Genomic DNA, 20,181 nt, shown 5'->3' with positions numbered 1-20,181 from the left:
CCCCAGGATACCTTTGCCCCTCTTGGCCTCAAGGGCACGTTGCTGTCCCATGGATAACTTCTTGTCTGCTGGGACTCCAATGTCTTTCTCCATGGGGCTGCTTTCCAACAGGATGACCTCTAGTCGTCTGGTGTTCAGACTTAACCAACAGTATGCTCACTTGCTGTGTTATCTCTTGTTACTTGAACTTCCAGGCAGTAACATAGGTACACTACAGGAGGCTCTGCAGAATTGGTAGCAGTGAAGAAACAGAAAAGTGTGATTTGATGTCATTGTTTCATGTTGGATGAATCTCTGTGTTAAGTACTAATAGTTTCTGAATTGAAGCAAAGGAGCTATAATGACTTGAAGATGGTGCCTTGGGATTACCCGCAGACATCTCTTGTTGTAAGAAAAGGAACTGACAGATGCTTCTGCCAAAGAAAACCAACAAAACAGCACCACCACTCCACAATCTGTTCCCAAGTGTGAAAGGCAAGGTTGTAAACACTGAACATGTCCAAACTGAAACACAGAGGATAAAGTTTGGGAGCTTGTTGTTGTTTAATGTATTCCTTTATCCAAACTCTGAGCACAGGATTCCTTCATGTGAAGGCTTGATGAGCGTTGCAGCACATGTGAACAGAGAATGCTGTCACAAGAATCTCTGTGCCCCATTCGCAGCCAGGGATTGCATGATAAGAAATAATTTTTCTCCAATGATAAATTTGTTCTCACTACCATCTTGCCCTGCCCTTGTTTCATAGAATGGAATAGTTTCATAGAATGGTTTGGATTGGGAGATCACCTAGATGATCTCTAAGGTCCACTAGAGCAGGTTGCTCGAGGCCTCATCCAACACCTCCAGGGAGAGGGCATCCATGACCACCCTGGGCAGCCTGTTCCAGTGTCTCACCACCCTCACTGGAAAGAATTTCTTCCTAATCTCTAGTCTAAATCTACTCTTCTGAATTCTATCCGAGCTGCTTGCCCCTCTGTCCAACTCCACCCTCACCTTTACTGTGCTCAGTAATCTCCATCCACATCTCTCCTACTTGGGTGTAACACTCCCAAGCTTCCTTCTTTACTGATCCCTGTGGTTTTTGCTTGCTCTGAATCTTTTGGTGAGTTGAAATTTCCCCCATGAACTTTGCCAGACCAGGTCAGTTGGAAGCGAATGAAAGCTGTATTTACAAGCAAAACTGCAATCTACAATGAAATGCAATGAAAGTGTACAAAATATATATGTTTGCAGTACTTTATCTTTGGTAATGGAGCAAGGTGCCAGGCAAGATATGCTCAGCACCTTCAGTTCCCTCAGGCTTCCTGTGGTAGGAGGTAGTCAGGGAGGACTGACCACATGTCATTCCTATGTTTATTTACCGGGCAATGACTTCGTTAATGCAAGTGCTCGTTTGTAAAGTTTGTGCTTGTAAGCAGGAAACTCTTCAAACTCTACCATTGTACATCCATAATACTTGCATGGGGGTGGTCAGCAGGGGATTTAGACAGCTAACAAAATGCATAGATCAGTATCTCACTGTGAAGCACCTCAGGGAAGACTTCGTTTCGATGTGTAAAGTAAAAGAGCTATAGAGGTATAACTGACTAATATCCTAATTCCACAGGCAAATAGCAAAGGCCTGGGGGTTAGGCCTCTGGACTCAGGACAGATGTAAAGATTCCCTTTTCTTTTTTTAGTACTTAAACTGAGAGACCTATCTTGGTTATCTAAAGCAGCAATGAGTTCAGTGGCCAGCCCATGAGGTAGCTGAAGAAACAATCTACCCATATGTTTCTTTCATGCCAGATATTATCTCTGGGGTTTTGTTTGTTCATTCGTCTTGTTCTGGGTGGGTTTGGGGTTTGGTTGGTTGGTTGTGTTTGATTATATTTTTTTTGGTGGTGGTTGGTTTTGCTGTTCTGTTTTTTTTATCAGCTATGGGAAGTGTAAAAGTTGGAAAGTAAAATAGCCCTTCAGTGTGATACACTACCAACATTAGCATTGCTGTCATTTGTGCATTGCTCAAACCTTCCTTTTTATGTCCTTTTCCCCTAGATCAAAAGTTTAAAAATAATTTTCTAAGAATCACTTGAGCTTGCTGGTTGGGGTTTGTTTGTTTGTTTTCCTCCAAGTGGGAATATCCCTAAAGGACATTCCTGGTACCCTCCTGCTTCTGCCTCTGTGACTGCACTGGGCGGGAGTGCAGAGCTCGCTTAGCCCAGCACTGAGCTGCTGGCTCCAGCTAGCAAGCCTGCAGAGCAGAGCCACAGAAGCACTTCTTCCTCATCCAGCTGTCTGAAGTGGAAGTGCACGTAGCTGTGTGTATTCTCAGCATGTGGCAAAAATCCAGGTAGCTGTAAGGTGGCTGATAATTGTGTATGCCATGGGTGAGCAGTGTACACCCCCCACACCTCCCTCTCAGCTCCATTATAATCTTCACATTCAGCCTGACAGCTCTTCAAAGCATGATATGGTTTGAATGTGCTTCTGCAGTGCTGTGTAGGTTGATGGACTGAAGAAATAATGTTGGGGTTTTTTTGTGGAACAACTGGTATTTTCTATAGTGACAGTCCTGACAAGAGAAGCTTTTTACCTTTTCTGCTTTCTTTCTCTGTTCCAGCCTGCTCTTATCTTCCTTGGGGAGGTACTAGCTGTATTTCCTAACATGATTTTACCTTTAGGATTAGACAGTTTTATGCAGAGAACAGCTTTGATAGTTGTGATGCAGTCTGATCTGGGCTTAAGTATATCCTTGTTGATAGCCTTCTTAGCATATGACCACACTGATCTCTCTCAGTAAGGTCTAAGTTCTGAGCACATACAAAGTGTATCCTAAATTCTCCTGGAGTTCTGCTTATAGACAGACTGGTTCTGTTAATATTAATGTTGTATTTTCATTTTTTTTCTGTGCCCTTCACTGTCTCCCATCTGGCTGTGTATAAAAATGCAGTGAGACTTGAAGAAGAATATGACTTGGTGTAATTATTATCATTATTTTGACCTTAAAATTCCACCAAGATAGTCAGCTGACTTGGGCTACACTTCAGGTTTCTTCCTAGTGAGCAGCTATGTAATTTCTCTTCTCATCAAACCTAAACGTGGGTTAGAAGACAGGTATGGACGTAATTAGGACTCTCACAGGATCACAGGGTGTTAGGGCTTGGAAGGGACCTCTGGAGATCCTTCAGCCCAATCCCCCTGCCAGAGCAGGACCATAGAATCAATTGCAGGTCACACAGGAATGCAGAGACAGGAATAGAAGGTCTCCAGAGAAGGAAACTCCTCAACCTCTCTGGGGAGCCTGTTCCAGTGCTCTGTCACCCTTACAGTAAAGTTCTTCCTCATGTTGAGGTGGATCTTCCTGTGCCCTTGTACTATCCCAGGGCACAAGTGAGCAGAGCCTGTCCCTTCCTTCCTGACACCCAGCACTCAGATACTTATTAGATCTCCTCTCAGTCCTCTCCTCCCCAGACTAACCAGACCCAGGTCTCAGCCTCTCCTCATAGGGCAGTGCTTTATCCTTTTAGTCCTCCTCTGGACTCTCTCAAGTAGATCCCTCATACATCCTCAGTTTCTCAGGCATCTTTACTGGAATATCTCTAGATGCTCCTTCTTCCAGAATGTGAGTTCCTGGCAAGAACCACATGCAGACCCTGGTGAGGTTTACTGCTCCAGGGAAGTGTTTGTATTGTCTAAATCCATCAACTGTTCAAAGATAACTTTCAGCTTCAATTATGAAGTAACGTTCTTTATTATTTATTCATAGCTTCCCATTGAAAGGGGATTGCTTACACATTTGATAGTGAAGAGTTCTTAATTACTGCATTTCTGAAGAACAGAAGAAGGTGCAGATTAAACGAGTGTGGCTTTTTGAGAGGTTGCTTAAAATTAAACTCTGTGTTTTACACCACTATGTGGAAAATTAGCCATTACCTAATTATTTGATGGTCCTTTCTTTTCTCTCTTCTCCCCCTCAACACTCCAATAGATTATCAAATAGATATTTATTTCCTTGTACCTCAATTACAGTAAATGTTTTCATTCTGGGTTTTCTGCATTTGGCTTCATTCTGCTGATGAATTTGGTAATGGCTGCTTTCCACATGAGATTTTTTCAATAGAGGACTCACTTTTTGTCCTTACATTTTTAGTCATGCATTCATTTCTTTTTTTACCATTTTTTTTAATGTTATTTGAATGCTTCAGCACAAAAATGCATAGAATTTTTTCCTGTGTCAGAGTCATCATTTGTGCAGAACCTTCCATGTCAGACAAGCAGGGGATATTCAGGGAATGTGCTGATGCATGTGGCTTTCTTCTCTCTCGTATTTTCACGGGGTGAGCTTGGTTTCTGCTCTCATTTGAGCAGCCCTCAAGCCAGGGAGAGGCAATTTTGAAGGTATTGCTAGAGATACCTTAAAACCTGTTTTACTCTAAAGGAAAAGAATCCAAACATTTTAGCATTATGGCAAGAAAACCAAGGAAGCTGTTGCAGGCAGGGAACTGGGCTGCAGGATGGGGAAAGAGAAGGAACTTTAAATAGAAAGGGGTGTGTATTTTATAGTCCATATTGTACTACTGTTTAATTGGCAGAGAAGGCTCAGGTAGGCAAGGCTGGGTCCTAGCGGATGGAAGGTTGACTATGAGCCAGCAATGTGCTCTTGTGGCCAGAAAGGCAAATGCCACTCTGGGGTGTTTTAGGAGGGCTGTGGTTTGTAGGTGGAGAGAGGTTCTCCCCTCCCTCTGCTCTGCCCTGGTGAGGCCACATCTGGAATATTATATCTAGTTCTGGGACCCTCTGTTCAACAAGGACCTCACGTAGCTGCTTGAGAGAGTCCAGCACAGAGCCACAAAAATGGTTAAGGAAGTGGAACATCTTCCTTATGAAGAGAGACTGAGGGAGCTGGGTCTCTTCAGCTTGGAGGAGACTGAGAGGTGACCTCATTCATGTTCATAAATATGTAAAGGGTGAGTGTCAAGAGGATGGAGTCAGGCTCCGCTGAGTGATGCCCAATGACAGCATAAGGAGCAATGGTTGAAGTTGAGGCATAAGAAGTTCCATGGAAACAGGAGGAAAAAATTTTTTTCACTGTGAGGGTGCCAGAGCCCTGGAACAGGCTGCCCAGAGGGGTTGTGGAGTCTCTCTCTCTGGAGATATTCAAAACCCACCTGGATGCATTCCTAGGTGATCCTGCTCTGGCAGGGTTGTAGGACTGGATAATCTTTCGAGGTCCCTTCCAACCCCTAACCTTCTGTGAAAACCTGTCCTAGGAAATGATTAACAGCGTAGAATGTGCTCACCTGTTTGCTGCACAGCTTCAAAACCGGTGCCACTTCTCTTTCAGGCTCATTTTGTGTTCTGTACTGTCATTCTGATGTTAGGTGGGTACATTTCTCTGCCTTTCATCAGTAAATCAACAATCCTTCAACTTCTCCTCGTCTGTCAGGTTGTGGCAGGAGGTAACCAATAATTTTGCATTGCCTTTTTTTTTTCTCCTCTTTTTTTAATTGACAAGTACCTTTTTCATACAGTTCCATTTAAATCTCCATGAAAGAGAGCTTTTAATGCCATGGGATTTCAGAGCAATGAAGAAGTGTGACAGTGTCAGAGGCTGGATTTTTTTAAAACGATTGAAATGTGATGCCAAAGGGGGAAAAAAAAAAGCTGTTGGTTTATTATTAAAATATCCTACACTGCTCTCTACTGGAAGAGTGGAACTCTGCATTAAATATCCCCAAAGTGCACCTAAGACTAGTTCTCAGTACATTTTTAAGTTTAATGATTTTTTTTTTGTTGACCTTGGCAACGCTGATTGATTTATTATTTTTTGGAGCGTCAGACAGAGGTTTTTGTAACCATTTGAAGTTCTGAAGGCAAGCACCTGTGGATATACTTTGCATGTAAAGAAAACCCAAACAAACAAATGATGAAACACAACCCAAAAGTGGAATGTGGAGGGTCAAAATGTAAGCTGGCAGGAGGAAGAATCACTGGAGTGTGTGTTGTTAAAGGCAGGGAAATGAAAGTGAACTGTTAGCCTGAAAAATTCACCTGACCTTACTAATAGCTCTTGGGCAGGCAATAACAGTGATAGGCATGTCAGAACTGTAAAGGATTCCGAGTGCCTGAGGCTGCCCTAGGTTTGAATTGGCTCTTAATTGAGCCAGCAAAAGTGAAATTAAAAAGTCACCTTTTATTTTAAGTTTCTTCAGCCAAAGTGCAACCATAAAAGCGTTTTTTAACCGTTCCGCTGTGGAATGGGACCGAACTGTGTCTCCCTCAGGTTAAATACATAGGGAAAAATCCCCTCTCAGCTATGTTCTGAGGGAAGAGATGCTTTCCACAATGGCTCTGTTGACTGGTTTGTTGTGTAAGAGCTCTCCTGGCCGAATTATTCTCCCAGTTGCTGTCAATGGTGAAACTGCTGTTGATGCTAATATGATGAAATAGTGTCTGTTAATCTTCTGCAGCTGCACTATCTTGCCAGTCTTTGCATGTGGAGTGAGTACATCTGGTTGTCTGCGGGTATTAGATTATAAACAGTTTGATCCAGGTTGTTTGTTTGCCTTGTATATAGCTGGTCAACAGCTCACTTTTTGCCACCACAATGGCAAACATCAGTGAGGAAAGAACAAGCCTTAATGTACTTTAAAGGAGCAGTTAAAGTGTTTTGACTGATAGAATCTGTTGACCTCATAAAAGTTAGTTTTGACTACAGGCAGCTGCAAGTGAGAGCAGAATAAGTAAAACATTAGGAAAATAACCTTACATCAGTTTTGTAGGGCATGTGTTTTGAAGAATGGCAGACTGCAGTGAACACTGCCTGGTAACCAGGTTGGAAGAGACCTTCAAGATCATCGTGTCCAAAACTTGTATGGGCAAAGCATTGCTTTGGTTTGCCTTATGTTACACAAAAAAATAAGTACCCTCTGTATGTCTTAAAAGTATCCAAGTGAAGCTTGGTGTGATTATGGTGAAGTTCTCATTAGCACTAAGCACTACATTAGTATCTTAAAAGGTTAAGTCTGATGGCATGCCTAAATTATTGATCATTTTTGTTCAAATTGGCTGATTATACATGAAGCAAACCAGCCTCAAGAACAACCCTTTTACTAGTTGCAAAGAGCAAATATATGTAAGAGTCATATGTAAATATTTGTCACCTGCATTTGATGTTCATGGACACTTAATGCATTTACTCACTCGCATATAGGATTAATTCTGAATGATCTGGAGGGGAACTGCTACATTATATTCTGGTGCTGGTCTCTTCTCCCAGGTAATTAGTGATAGAACAAGAGGAAAGGGCTGCACACCGCAGCATTGGAGTGGGCTGCCTGGGGAGGTGGTGGAGTGACCAACCCTGGATGTGTTTAGAGGTATTTGGATGTGGTGCTTGGGAATACGGTTTTGGGGTGAATCTTGTAGACTTGGTGATCCTGAGGGTGTTTTCCAACCTGAATGTTTCTGTGATTCTCTCTTCTGAAATGAAGTGTAGGAGTTGTATTAGCTTGATTCTCAGGAACGGTTGCACATTTAGGTGGTTGTTGTTCCTCATCAGCTAGGTCTGCAAAAGGGCCATAGCTGCAGGAGGGAATCTGAAGTGATCAAAGCAATGTCTGACATTTCCAGTTCCCATCTAGACTTCTGCACCAGTATTGCATCCTAAAGGGACCTGATCTTGAGAAGGGAAGTTTCATGTTTACCAATTCTGCTTTGAAATTTGTGTTGCAGAAAGTCTTCCAGGATGAATATTTGTACTATTCAGGCCACAGCTGTACCGAATTCCTGATAGAACAAATATTTGTTCACAGCTTGTGTGTGTGAGACTTGGTGAGAAAAACCTGCTGAAAAGACCATAAGGAAACAGCCATCTTCCCATTTCAAGAGGATGGTGAATTAGTCAGTAGTTATTTACTTTAGAAGTCTCAGAGGTGGCAGTACATCTGTTGTGCTAGGGATTATGCACACACAGAGGTCTTGCTCACGCTGAGCTTGTCATCCAAAGCCTCAGCTTTGCAAATACATATGTGTTTGCTTAGCTTAACTATTACAAGTAATTCCATAGTAATTGGTACCTGATATTAAACAAAATATGATAGAATCATAGAATGAATAAGGTTGAAAGATCTTCTGAGGTTGTTAATGCAGCATCACTGCGCCCACCAAACTATATCCCTATGTGCCACATCTGTGTTGTTTGAACACCTCCAGGGATGGTGACTCCACCACCTCCCTGGGCAGCTTGTTCCAACTCCTGACCACTCTTTCAGTAAATAATTTTTTTCCTATTACCCAATCTAAACCTTCCCTGGCACAGAAAAGATAGAGCAGATGCAAAAGTAAGCAGTAAGAAGCCTGCAGTTAATACATTAACTCTATGTTAAACCCATACTGCTTAGTCATTGGTGTGTTATAATCAGAGAATAACTTGTCTTGACTTGAAATTGTGTTCATATTTTGCCCCCCAAGTAGATCAGTTTGATTAATACAAATGTTCATAATATTTGCTCTTAGTTGCTGATATTTTTTCTCCTTATTGCTCTCTTAAAGAAAAACAAATCAAATGAGAAAGCTTGCAAAGGTCAGGCATGAAAGGTATAAGCAGTTCTAACTAAGATTTGACCTTACCTGAGTAAATAAAATAGATCTGCAGTTAACAGAGGTATAAATATATATATCAGATACAAACAATACAGTCCATGGCATGGTCTTGTCATCTCTGATGGATACAGCTGCAAGTCTTCTTTGTATTTCTGGATCAGATGCATCTGACTATATTTTCCTGCACCAAATAGTTTATTAAGCATAAGATTAATCCATCCCAAAACTGCTGAGAGCAATAAAAATTTCAGCAGTGATGCTTAATGTCAAAACCAACGCTCGCCTGGCAGGCAGGGCATTGCAAATGACTGGGGAAAGGTCTGGTGGGGTGGGTGGTGTTTCATAAGTATTGATGTCGTGCTCAGGATGTTCCCAGATATTTGGGGTCTTGGTTGTTTATTTCTTTTGTTCCTTGGTGAGCAAACCCAGTCCCTGTGTGTTTCTTCAGGTTTCATCTGTCATTCAAACCTCTGCTTTCCGCAGCCGGTTGTCTTTCTGTTTAGATGTCTGCTTCTCCTTCCCTTCCACAATCATAATTGGTAATTTCTTATCTTGGAAGCATTATTAAGGCCTTAAAAAAAATGAGTGACTGTTTAACAGGTTCCCCAGCTACAGCAGAAGGTTAATTTGGTGTTTACCGTTCCGAAGGCAGCAGTGTGAATTAGCAGCAGGGACAAGCCTCTGGGAAAACAGTATTTGTAGAAGCTAATGGTGATGGAAAGACTGGTCTGCTGCTGGGATTTATTGGATCTTTCTTGGACTTTGAATCCCAGTGAGCTAGCTCAGAGGGAGGGGAGAGGAGATGATTCTATTGCTTTTGAGATACCTTTTGCTGTCTCAGGACTCAGTCACCTGGATTGAAGTAAGCAATAAATTTAGGGCAGCCTTGTGCCCTTCCAGAGATGTGGTTGCAGGCAAGGCAGCATACCCCAGAGCTCCTAGAAGTGTACTCAACACAGTTCCACAAAAGGTGTGGCCCTAAATCTGTGTCAAGAAGCACCAGGCTGCTTACATTGATAATGGCTCTGGAACTGCCAGTTACAAAACTACACAAATCCTAGGCAGCATGTGTGGGTGAAGTGTCTTCAGCCATCTTCTGCCTCTCCATGGGCAACAGAGTGACCTGTATTCTCTGTTCGCTGAGCCTTGCCTTCTCTTCCAGCTGTGATAACCTGTGTTGTAGGCAGGATTCCTGTGCTGTATATAATGTATCCTGGCCTGCTCACAAGCCTTCCAGCAATTATGTTTCTGTCTCTTGTGTTGTGCCAAGTGTTTGGTGTATAAATATGCATGCGTACAGATCTCTCTTGTTGCCAGCATTCCTCTTAGGCTCTCATCTGACCCTTCTCTACTTTCTTTCTTGTCCATTTTAAGCTTGTGGTTGTCTTTTTAGTTTTTCATTCACGTGCATTTGCTCACACATACTTGCTCCCCTTTCCCTTTCTTTCTGTGTCCCATGTAATACCCTGGTGGGGCACTTTTTAGGGTGTCAGGTAATGATAGGACTAGGGGGAATGGAAAAAATATAGAAATAGGTAGATTCAGATTGGATGTTAGGAAGAAGTTCTTCCCAGTGAGGGTGGTGAGACACTGGAATGGGTTGCCCAGGGAGGTGGTGGAAGCCCCATCCCTGGAGGTTTTCAAGGCTAGGCTGGATGTGGCTCTGAGCAACCTGATGTAGTGTGGAGCGTCCCTGCCCATGTCAGGGGGGTTGGAACTAGATGATCCTTCAGGTCCCTTCCAACCCTAACAATTCCATGATTCTATAATGGCCAAGAATGGTATTTCTTTCTCTATATGTATTTTCTGCAGCTGTCACTTTTCAGGGGGAAAAGGTGCTCTCCATTTACAAAAGTCATTGGAGATGCTGCATGAAAGACATCAAATCAATAGTAGAGGTTTCTGCTTTGTTATTAGCTGGAGAATTGTAATAGTGGAGACTATGGGCAGCAGATGTGCATGGTGTTTTGATTTACACACTGTTGTATTCAGGGTGGCACATCATACATCAGAGTCAGTGACAAAGTTCTAATGAGACTTGATTATTGGTAGAGCTGCAAAGTTTTCTTGCAGGAGTACAAGCTGAGCTTACTGACTACATTAAACTTGTGGTTGGAGTTTTAAAGAGATTTAAAACTTCAGAGTTACTGTGTTGAAAGCATTTGTGGCGTGGAAAATTCAAGTTCCTTTTGAAACCGCTCAGACTTAAACATCGTATGTGCTTCTGCATCACGTTATGCAGAAACTTGTCTGGTTTAGAGAAGAAAGGGAGTTTCTTGTTTTCTTGCTAGCATTCTTTTGGCATATAGAGGTGCAGGGTTTGACATTAATCAACTGCATCGTGATGTGAAAATCAAGGAATTCAAAATGAAATCATAGCACAGATGCAGGATTGTTGTACCTCTGTTGTACACAACATAGAGGCATTTCAGTGTACAAATACAGGACTGGTAAGTGCCCTTCCAAGTGTCATGCTTTGGGTATTAACCAGTGTGTGGCAGGATTTCATTAAAACCTTACCTGGCAAATATATAATCTCTAGTAGGTTTGTTTATTCTTTTTTTAATATAAGCCTTGTTTCACAGAATCAGAGAGTGTTAAGGCTAGGAAGGGACCTCTGGAGATCATCCAGTCCAACCCCCCTGCCAAAGCAGGATCACTTAGAGTTGGTCACACAGGAATGCATCCAAGCAGGTTTTGAGTGTCTTCAGAGAAGGAGATTCCACAACCTCTCTGGGCAGCCTGTTCCAGGGCTCTGTCACCTTCACAGTGAAAATGTTGTTGCTTTTGTTCACGTGGAACCTTCTATGCTCCAGCTTGTACCCACTGCCCCTTATGCTATCACTGGATATCACTGAGTAGATCCTGGCTCAGTCCTCCTGACACTCACATTTCACATCTTTATAAACATGAATGAGGTCACCTCTCAGTCTCCTCTTATCCAAGAGCCCCATCTCTCAGCCTTTCTTCAGAAGGGAGATGTTCCATTGCCTTCAGCATCTTTGTGGCTCTGTGCTGGACTCTTTCAAACAGTTCCCTGAGGCCGTTCTTGAACTGAGGGGCCCAGAACTGGACACAATATTCCAGTTGTGGCCTTTAAATCAATTATATTACTGTACCAAGCAGCTCTGAGAGCAAAATCAGGCCTCTTTAATTTGTCTTGCGTCACTGTATGAACAAATTTCAGTAACACAGTCCAAGCCTTTGGTTCACGTTGATCCGTGGGAAGTATCTTAGCTTACTGTTTTGGGGGCATGTTTTTCATGATTTTCCAAAAGAGGTGATCTCACCAAAATGACAGTTTCTCAGAGGAAAAGGATGCTTAACCTCTCATTTCCATACTTGTATAGAATCAAGATTTATTTATTTATAGATAACTTCTATTTGTCTAATTAGAATGTAATTCTTGTAGTGGTCTTCATTAGCAAGTAGGCGTATGGAGATCTGTAATTTATCAAGCCTTGAAGCAATTGTCTTCCCAAAAGATTATACACAAATTAGTGAAAAATAAGATGACTTGATTTAATTAGGGCCTTCCAGTGCATAACATTTTTCTCACCAATTGCTGTCTTCCCAGTTTCTTGGCAGTACAGAAGTGGAGCAGCCGAAAGGCACAGAAGTTGTAAGAGATGCTGTTAGAAAGTTAAAGGTAAGAAAGCATTTTCAGTTGAACATATTCTTAACCTGTTCCCCCAGGTAAGATGCTTTGTGTTTCCAGGTGAATTCATTGGGTCTAGAAGCAGTTGCTTTTCCTAGACTCCTGACTGCTTTGTTAGCAGATGCTCTGCTTTACAAATATGTATAGACTCATTGAATCACAGAATGCACTGGGTTGGAATGGACCTTTAAAAGTCAGCTAGTCCAACCCCCTGCACGAAGCAGGGGCATCTCCAACGAGATCAGGTTGCTCAGAGCCCCATCAAGCCTCACCTTGAATACCTCCAGGGATGGGGCCTCCACCACCTCCCTGCATAACCTGGGCCAGTGTTCTGCCACCCTTATATTAAAGAACTTCTTCCCAATGTCCATTCTAAATCTCCTCTAATTTAAAACCATTGCCCTTTGTCCCAGTCCTACATGCACTTGTAAACAGTCCCTTCCCAGCTTTCTTGTAGGTCCCCTTCAGGTCCTGAAAGGCAGCTGTAAGCTCTCCCTGGAGTCTTCTCTTTTCCACACTGAAAACCCCAGCTCCCTCAGCCTGTCTTTGTAGGAATGGTGCTCCAGCTTCATCTTCATGGCCCCGCTCTCTATGCTCTACATCAAGTCCATGTCCTTCTTGCTTTGAGGGCCCTAGGGCTGGACACAGTATTCTAAGTGAGATCATACCAGAGCAGAGTGGCAGAATCACTTCTATCTGCTTAGTTCTTTCCTGGAGGGTACAGTTATTTATAGTATAAAGGTTATGTACCTTAATGTGTAATGCTTGTTCTTTGGAACCTTTAGGGCTTCATTGATACACACTTAAGTAGCAACAATTTGTTTGAACTGCCATCATCACTTTATGGCTATTTACTGTCTCTAATTATGGCACTGCAAACATGTTGCCAGAGAATTAAAGGAGCTCTTTCTTGATTGAAAAAGGAGTGACTTCCGTGATGCTTCTCCACTTCTCTGGGCTGTGAGTTGTTCCCCATGAGCTCCAGTTAGGTGGGATGCCTCTTGTGCAGAACAGTGTCCACCCACTTGAGGTAAGCTGGTGGTGCCAGGGAGCAGGACTAAGAATGCCAAGCCACACCTTAAGTGGGCTGTGATGGCTCTGTGGGTACTGGCTGTCCCTGGCTACTCTTCATCTAAAGCTGAAGCATCTGATCCATCTAAATCAACTGTCAGACTAGAAATGAAGGTTTGTGGCACTGGCACAAATTCCTCCTCCAGCTTGATAACTGATAATATATCTGAGGGTCATGATACATTGGGGAGGTTGTGAGCATGGAGCTGGCTGCTTTTCAGTGATGCTTAGTGACAGGACAAGGAACAACAGGCACAGGTTAGAACACAGGAGGTTTAACTTGAACTTAAGGAGAAACTTCTTTACTTTGAGGATGACAGAGCTTTGGAACAGGCTGCCCAGAGATTAGCTTTCTCTGGAGACTTTCAAAACCCACCTGGACAAGTTCCTGTACAACTGCTCTGGATGAACCTGCATTAGCAGGGAGGTTAGATTAGATGATCTCCAGAGATTCCTTCCAATCTCTACCATTCTGTGTTTCTGTGGCAGAGATGTGATGAGAGAATAGGGTTTACAAACCAAGCCTGTTTATGGTGAGGAGTGTTCATTCCTTGTCCTCCAGGTCTTCATGTTTCATTGGAAAATGTCTGTGCACCCAAGCTCTGTCTGTGTGCTGGTTCAAATGCATGGCTGAGAAAATCAGACACATTTTTTTCATGGTTCTTGGGCACTGAGGGACTCGGTAGACAGAAAGTACCTGAGTGAAATGACTTATTGGGGGTTATTAACACATAACATGGCTTTGACATGACTCAGTGGCAGCTTAAAGCTCTTTAGATGCTTTGAGTTGTGGCAGGGAATGCTGATTTGATTTGTCTGCTGACAATGTGGAATTGCAACGTGTGGTGCTTAGGTGTTTAGAGCTATTGGAAAATTAGTTTGTTTGGATGTCAAAATTGTTCTGTCTACTATTGCAATGTGCATGACTTTTTGTAGGGTTTTCATTATTCATTTTAAACACAAATTCCTCAGAAATTGACAGAAAAATTTTGGGAATCAATGTTGAGTAATTAGATCCTCAGTTTCTACTATAATAGATAAAAAAAGAAGGACTAAGGCATGGAACACTGTTGATGTAGCTCAGCTTTTAAGGCCCAGGTTTCCCTTGAAAAAGCCTTCTCTACAAGATTGATTAGTAATCATGTGAAGGTATTGAAACAGGGTTCATTGCTATTGTTTCTGCTCTACCAAAATGGTACAGCTGCTTCTAAAGATTTGCTTAGTCAATTCATAGTGCTGTACACCAAAAAAAGATTTATTCTGCTGCAGCTGGTCAGAGATTTTGTTGCCCACTTGGTTTCGAGTCGTGTAGGCTAATACAAGTATGTCTTTTTTTAACCATCACAGCATGCTGCCAGTGGAAGCAAAATGTAGGAGTTTCTTCTGTGCCTCCCTACAATTTAAGGCTAATATTGGAGTGAAGCTGGTGTTTTGGATGCTTTGTGTTTATGAAATTCCATTACCCTGAGGAAAGTTAATTCTGTGCAGAAATCTACCAAGATAATGTTCTGCAATGGAGATGTTTTGATTCTATTTTAATGATGTTGTGTCAGACTCCTCCTAAGTGAGGCAGCTGCGAAGTGTCTGTCTCATGGTTAGAACTCCAGGCTAGCCTGGGCTCTCACTGGTCACTGAGGGTCTTTGGTGCCTTGGATGGTATGAGTGGGTACCTTGAGATAGTTTTCTCTGAAAGCAGGTCCAAAAAGCATTTCAAGCTACTTGTTCTCTGAAGCGTAGGAAGAGTCAGAATTATTTTCCTTTGCTGGGAAAAAAAACATTTGTCAGCCTATCACTAAAATGTAGAGGGGTTTTGTGTATAGTTGTAATGCCATTGGAGCATGTAAGTATCTGTTCTAGCTTTCTACACATGTTCTGTAAATAAACCACCTTGCAGAGATGTGTTTGAATTGTTGCTACCAGGGTTCCACTATTTTCTTCACGCTCCGAAGCTTGGAACTTAGCTGCTAGGTATTATGCAGGCTCTTACATAATCACAAGTTTATTAGCAAACTCAGAAACTCAGAAAAGTAATTAAAGACAGCTTTTGGAGCGACTTGAAAACTCTTGGAGCAGAATCCAGAGAGCAATAAGGAGGTTTGGCGTTTGAAACAGTCCTCATTTCAACATCGATTTATGTTGCGCATCTAAACTCTTTGCAGAGAAGCCTTAGAGGTCCTGGGTTTCATCGTTACCCACACGTCTCCAGCTTGTTTTTAGAACATGCTAATTAAAGATTTTTGAGCCAGTGAAGACAGCTTGGAAACTGAGGTCTTGGATTGAAAGAAAACACATGTAGTGGGTTGGTGGGTTTTGGTGTTGGCTGTATATGTTTTTTGAGTAGGAGAGGTTTTAAAAGATACGTCGCTTGTGATACTACAGTGCCTTTATTTGTTGTAGTCAGTATTACTGTATGGATGTGAGTTTGGTCACAGTGTTGTTCATCATCATTTCTTTAATGAAAATTAATAGCTAGCAGAAAGACAGCTGACTCTTCATATTTGGAGCTATGTTATAACTGCCCCGAACGGCCTTAATAATCTTTTGAAGCGATGTGCTTACAGGGCTGGATAGAGGATGAAATGCTGTCGCTGTCATCTATTTTTACTGAAGCCATCACGTCATCATGCTGTGTCAGAAAGGGCATTTGGTGTACAGCTCTTGACGTGGTGAAATCAAAAGCTCTTTACTCATACAGCACGAAGGAAAACCAGGGTTGTGCAGAACTGTAGCTTGCAGTTCCATGAACTGACTTATCCCAGCAGGTGGAGCTGATGTTCTACAGGAAAACAGGATCGCCTGCAGGAAGTTTTTCTGGATGCTTCTTTGTACTTCTTTCATCCCAAATACTACTGCTAAATTTTCTAAGCACTTGACAGTTTTGATGGGTTAGTTGCAATCTGAATATGCATACTTTTTCAAGCGTCTATATTTTATTTTTCTAGAGGGTTGAGCAGCACTTTTGTCTAGTTGGGATTTCCCCTCATGTTTTCAAGTCTCTTGGAGCTGTACTGCAAGAGATGGAAGAAAGTTGCAAGAGAAGATAAGCAGATACAGAATCATAGAATAGAATCACAGAATCATTTTGCTTGCAAGAGGCCCTTTAAAGTCATCAAATCTCACCACAAACCAAACAATCACTTGGCATCATTAAAGCATGTCCCTCAGCACCAATCTACACAGCTTTGAAACCCTTCGAGGGATGGTGACTCCACCACTTCCCTGAGCAGCCCGTTCTTGGGCTTGGCAACTCTTTCTGTCCAGAAATTGTTCATAATGGCCAACCTAAACCTCCCCTGCTGGAGTTTCCTCACCTCCTGTCATTTGATACTTGGTGGAACAAATTAAACTCCACCTTGCTACAACCCCCAAAGTTGGACCCTAATGTTTTAAAAATGTGGATTTTTATTTTCATGATTAGGTGAGTCATTCTCATCATTTGTTACCAAGTGGTTTTTCCTTCCCTTTTTCTAGCCCAACTCATTTTAAGAGAAAATGGTAGCAAGCTTCTGTACCGGGACACGTGTACGTTGTGTAAACACACGCATGTCAAATCACACTTGGTTTTATGAAGCGAATTGATAACTTTACTTGAAGGACAGAAATTCCAAATCAGACACAGAATCAACCAGGTTGAAAAAGACCTCAGAGATCATCAAGTTCAACCTATTACCTAATACCTAACACCTCATGACAACTAAACCATGGCTTCAAGTGCCATATCCAGTCCTCTTTTGAACACCTCCAGTGACAGGGACATCACCACCTCCCTGGGCAGCACATTCCAGTGGCCAATTACTCTTTCTGTGAAGAACTTTCTCCTCACCTCCAGCCTAAACTTCCCCTGGTGCAGCTTGAGACTTTTCATCTTTTGGGGAACTGTACTTCATACCCCTATAAAATGTGCATGAGACCTTGGACCATGATATGACCCAAAAGACAAGTAGTTGCTGCAGGTTTTGAATATCTCCAGAGAGGGAGACTCCACAAACCCACTGGGCAGCCTGTTCCAGTATTCCATCACCCTCATAGGGAAATTTTTTCCCCTCCTGCTTCCATGGAACTTTCTCTGCCTCAACTTCCACCATTGCCCCTTGTCCTTGGGCATCAGCAAGCAGAACCTGACTCCATCCTCTTGGCACTCACCCTGTACATCTTTATAAACACGAATGAGGTCACCTCTCAGTCTCCTCTTCTCCAAGCTGAAGAGCCCCAGCTCCCTCAGGCTCTCCTCGTGCAGAAGATGTTCCACTCCCTTAATAATTTTTGTGGCTCTGCAATGGACTCTCTCAAGCAGTTCCCTGAGGTCCTTGTTGAACAGAGGGGCCTAGAACTGGACACAGTATTCCAGATGTGGCCTCACCAGGGCAGAGTAGAGGGGGAGGAGAACCTCTCTTGACCTATAGAGGTCTCTAGAAAATAGATTTATTTGTGTGTTGCTTTCCCTATAAGATTCAAGAAAAGTGTGATGTTTATTCCAAAGCTGTTAAAAACAAAAAGCTATCCCAGCTCACTGAGCTGCTCATACCGACCAAATCTGAGTGTTTTGCTTGAGAACAATGTATGTATAAAGTAACAGCTTAAGAATTTGGCCCTTCCTGTCTATTCCCAAGCTGTGCTGTGATTCATTCTAATTTTATATCATCAACCATTTTGATGCCAGTGGAAGGCTACAGATTTTTACCCTCTGAAACAATCTTGTTACTGTGTGAGCTACAGATACTACTTTGTTTTACATCTGTGCTGAAAGGAGAAAATACTGTTTGTAAATCTCCCCTAAGGTCCATTAGAGTCCTCTTTAAGTAGAAGGAATGAATTGAACAAACAGGAGGGCACATTGACCTATTGAAGGACATGGACCCAATGGAGGGGGTCCAGAGGAGGGCCACAAAAATTGTCAGAGGTCTGGAGCACCTCTGCTACAAAGGCAGGCTGAGAGGGTTGGGGTTGTTCAGCCTGGAGAAGAAAAGGCTCTGCTTTTGAAACGTTCAAGGATTGTATTAATTGGATTATTGGATTAGATTATTAGTTTCATGAGAATAGAATAGAATAGACCAGGTTGGAAGAGGCCTTCAAGGTCATCGTATCCAACCTATTATCCAACACCACCTAATCAACTAAACCATGGCACCAAGCACCCTATCAAGTCTCCTCCTAAACACCTCCAGTGATGGTGACTTCACCACCTCCCCAGGCAGCCCATTCCAATGGGAAATCACTCTCTCTGTGTAGAATTTCTTCCTAACCTCCAGCCTAAACCTCCCCTGGTGTCCATAGTTAGGAGAAAGCTTCCCATGACATCAGTACATTCTTAATGCCATCTTCACAGGGTATTCTCCCAAGGAACACTGTTTCTTCCCATTTGTATGATTTGCTATTGCAACAGAGAAGGTTCCTTTATGTTGATACTGCATCAGAGGTGATTTGTTTGCACACAGGCAATCTGTGATGGTCTGATTGTTGAGGTGTTCCCCATGTTATTTGCCCCTCCACCAGCCTGACTGGTCTGCAAAGCTCCCTCTGAAATTGTTAGCTTTCAGGTTATCAGTTACTTTTCTCCCCTTTTTTTCCTTTTTTTTTTTTTTCCCTTCTGCCTGAAGAGTCTATCAGTAATTCTCTTCCTCCTGGTCATTGTTCAGTAATGTCATGCTTAAGAAATAAACTCTGCTGGAATACATTAGAAACATATCTTCCCAATGACAATTTCCTGTTTATAGCTGCATCTGGAGACTAATGTAACTAACTTAACTAATGCTTTGGTTGCATTGCTTCATTTCCTAAATATAATGGCATGCAAACCTCAGTTGAATGCTTTGCCTGTTTTGACAAACTGCCCTTTTTTCTTTTCTCTTTCTTTTTTTTTTTTTGGTGTAAAATCCATATTGATCATTATTAATTTCATCTCACTTGAATTCTTTAGTTCTTGAACTTGATTTATGCCTTTGGAGAGTGGAGACGTGGAAGGGTCATTTTGTTCAGCCTGCATTGGCACAAAGTTATCTTCTGGAACTTCCTCAGTGTTGTAAGACTTCTTGACTACTTGGAGCAAGCTTTGGCCAGCTGTTCTGAAAGTTGTGCAAGTTATTCAACTCCACTTATTTTTAAATGTTTCCATTTTGTAGCTGTTGCTTAGGACCCTGAGATTCGTTGCAGTGGGGAAACCAAGCAGTTCATCATCATTCTCAACATACATGCTATGGCTTTAACTCAGTAAAAGCAAATATTAGTTATGCCTCCTCTTCACAGAATCACAGGCTGGAAGGGACCTCCAAAGGTCATCTAGTCCAACCCCCTGTGCAGTAAGCAAGGGCATCCTCCACTAGATCAGGCTGCCCAGAGCCCTGTCAAGCCTCACCTTGAGGATCTCTGGGGATTGGGCCTCAACTACCTCCCTGGGCAACCTGTTGCAGCGTTCCACTGCCCTTATGCCAAAGAACTTGTTCCTAACATCCAATCTAAATCTTCTCAAGTTTGAAAACATTGCCCTTTGTCCTATCACTGCAGGCCTCTCTCTGTGCTTCTTGTAGGACTCCTCAGGTACTGGAAAGTCATTATTAGGTCTCCCTAGTGCATCTTGTCAGTAAAGGACCATCTCCAAAAAGCCAGGGTTCACTTAAGCTCGAGGCCTGTCCTAGGATTATCTATCACATAGGTATATTTCTGTGCACTGTAAAGTACGTTGGAGACTGGGATGGCCAAACTGTCCAGGGAAGCTGTGGGTTTTGTGGTTGTTCCATTTAATACATAACAAAGCAAGACAAGTGCAGAGCCCTGTTGTAGTCTGAAAGTGGACCACAAATGCGGCTTTATCCAATAAAAGAACATCTTCATGTTATAAATCAGAAAGGAAAGCTGGCAGGGTGTGGGA

General features: G+C 42.5%; 1 protein-coding gene across 6 annotated transcripts in view; it reads left to right on the top strand.

Annotated features, from left to right (window-relative positions):
* Positions 1–20,181, top strand: part of GULP1 (GULP PTB domain containing engulfment adaptor 1) — a 145,659-nt gene that overhangs the window by 87,035 nt on the left and 38,443 nt on the right. For 4 of the 6 annotated variants that reach the window (XM_054177017.1, XM_054177021.1, XM_054177018.1 and 1 more), the window contains exon 5: positions 12,165–12,236. The exons of the other annotated variants lie outside the window; for them this stretch is intronic. In XM_054177017.1, coding sequence (XP_054032992.1) covers positions 12,165–12,236 — 72 coding nt within the window. The remainder of the gene's footprint in view (positions 1–12,164; positions 12,237–20,181) is intronic. 6 annotated transcript variants of the gene reach the window in all.

This window comes from Dryobates pubescens, chromosome 37 (genome assembly GCF_014839835.1).
Source record: "Dryobates pubescens isolate bDryPub1 chromosome 37, bDryPub1.pri, whole genome shotgun sequence".
NCBI lineage: Eukaryota > Metazoa > Chordata > Aves > Piciformes > Picidae > Dryobates > Dryobates pubescens.
This window is presented reverse-complemented; position numbering and strand designations above follow the sequence as displayed.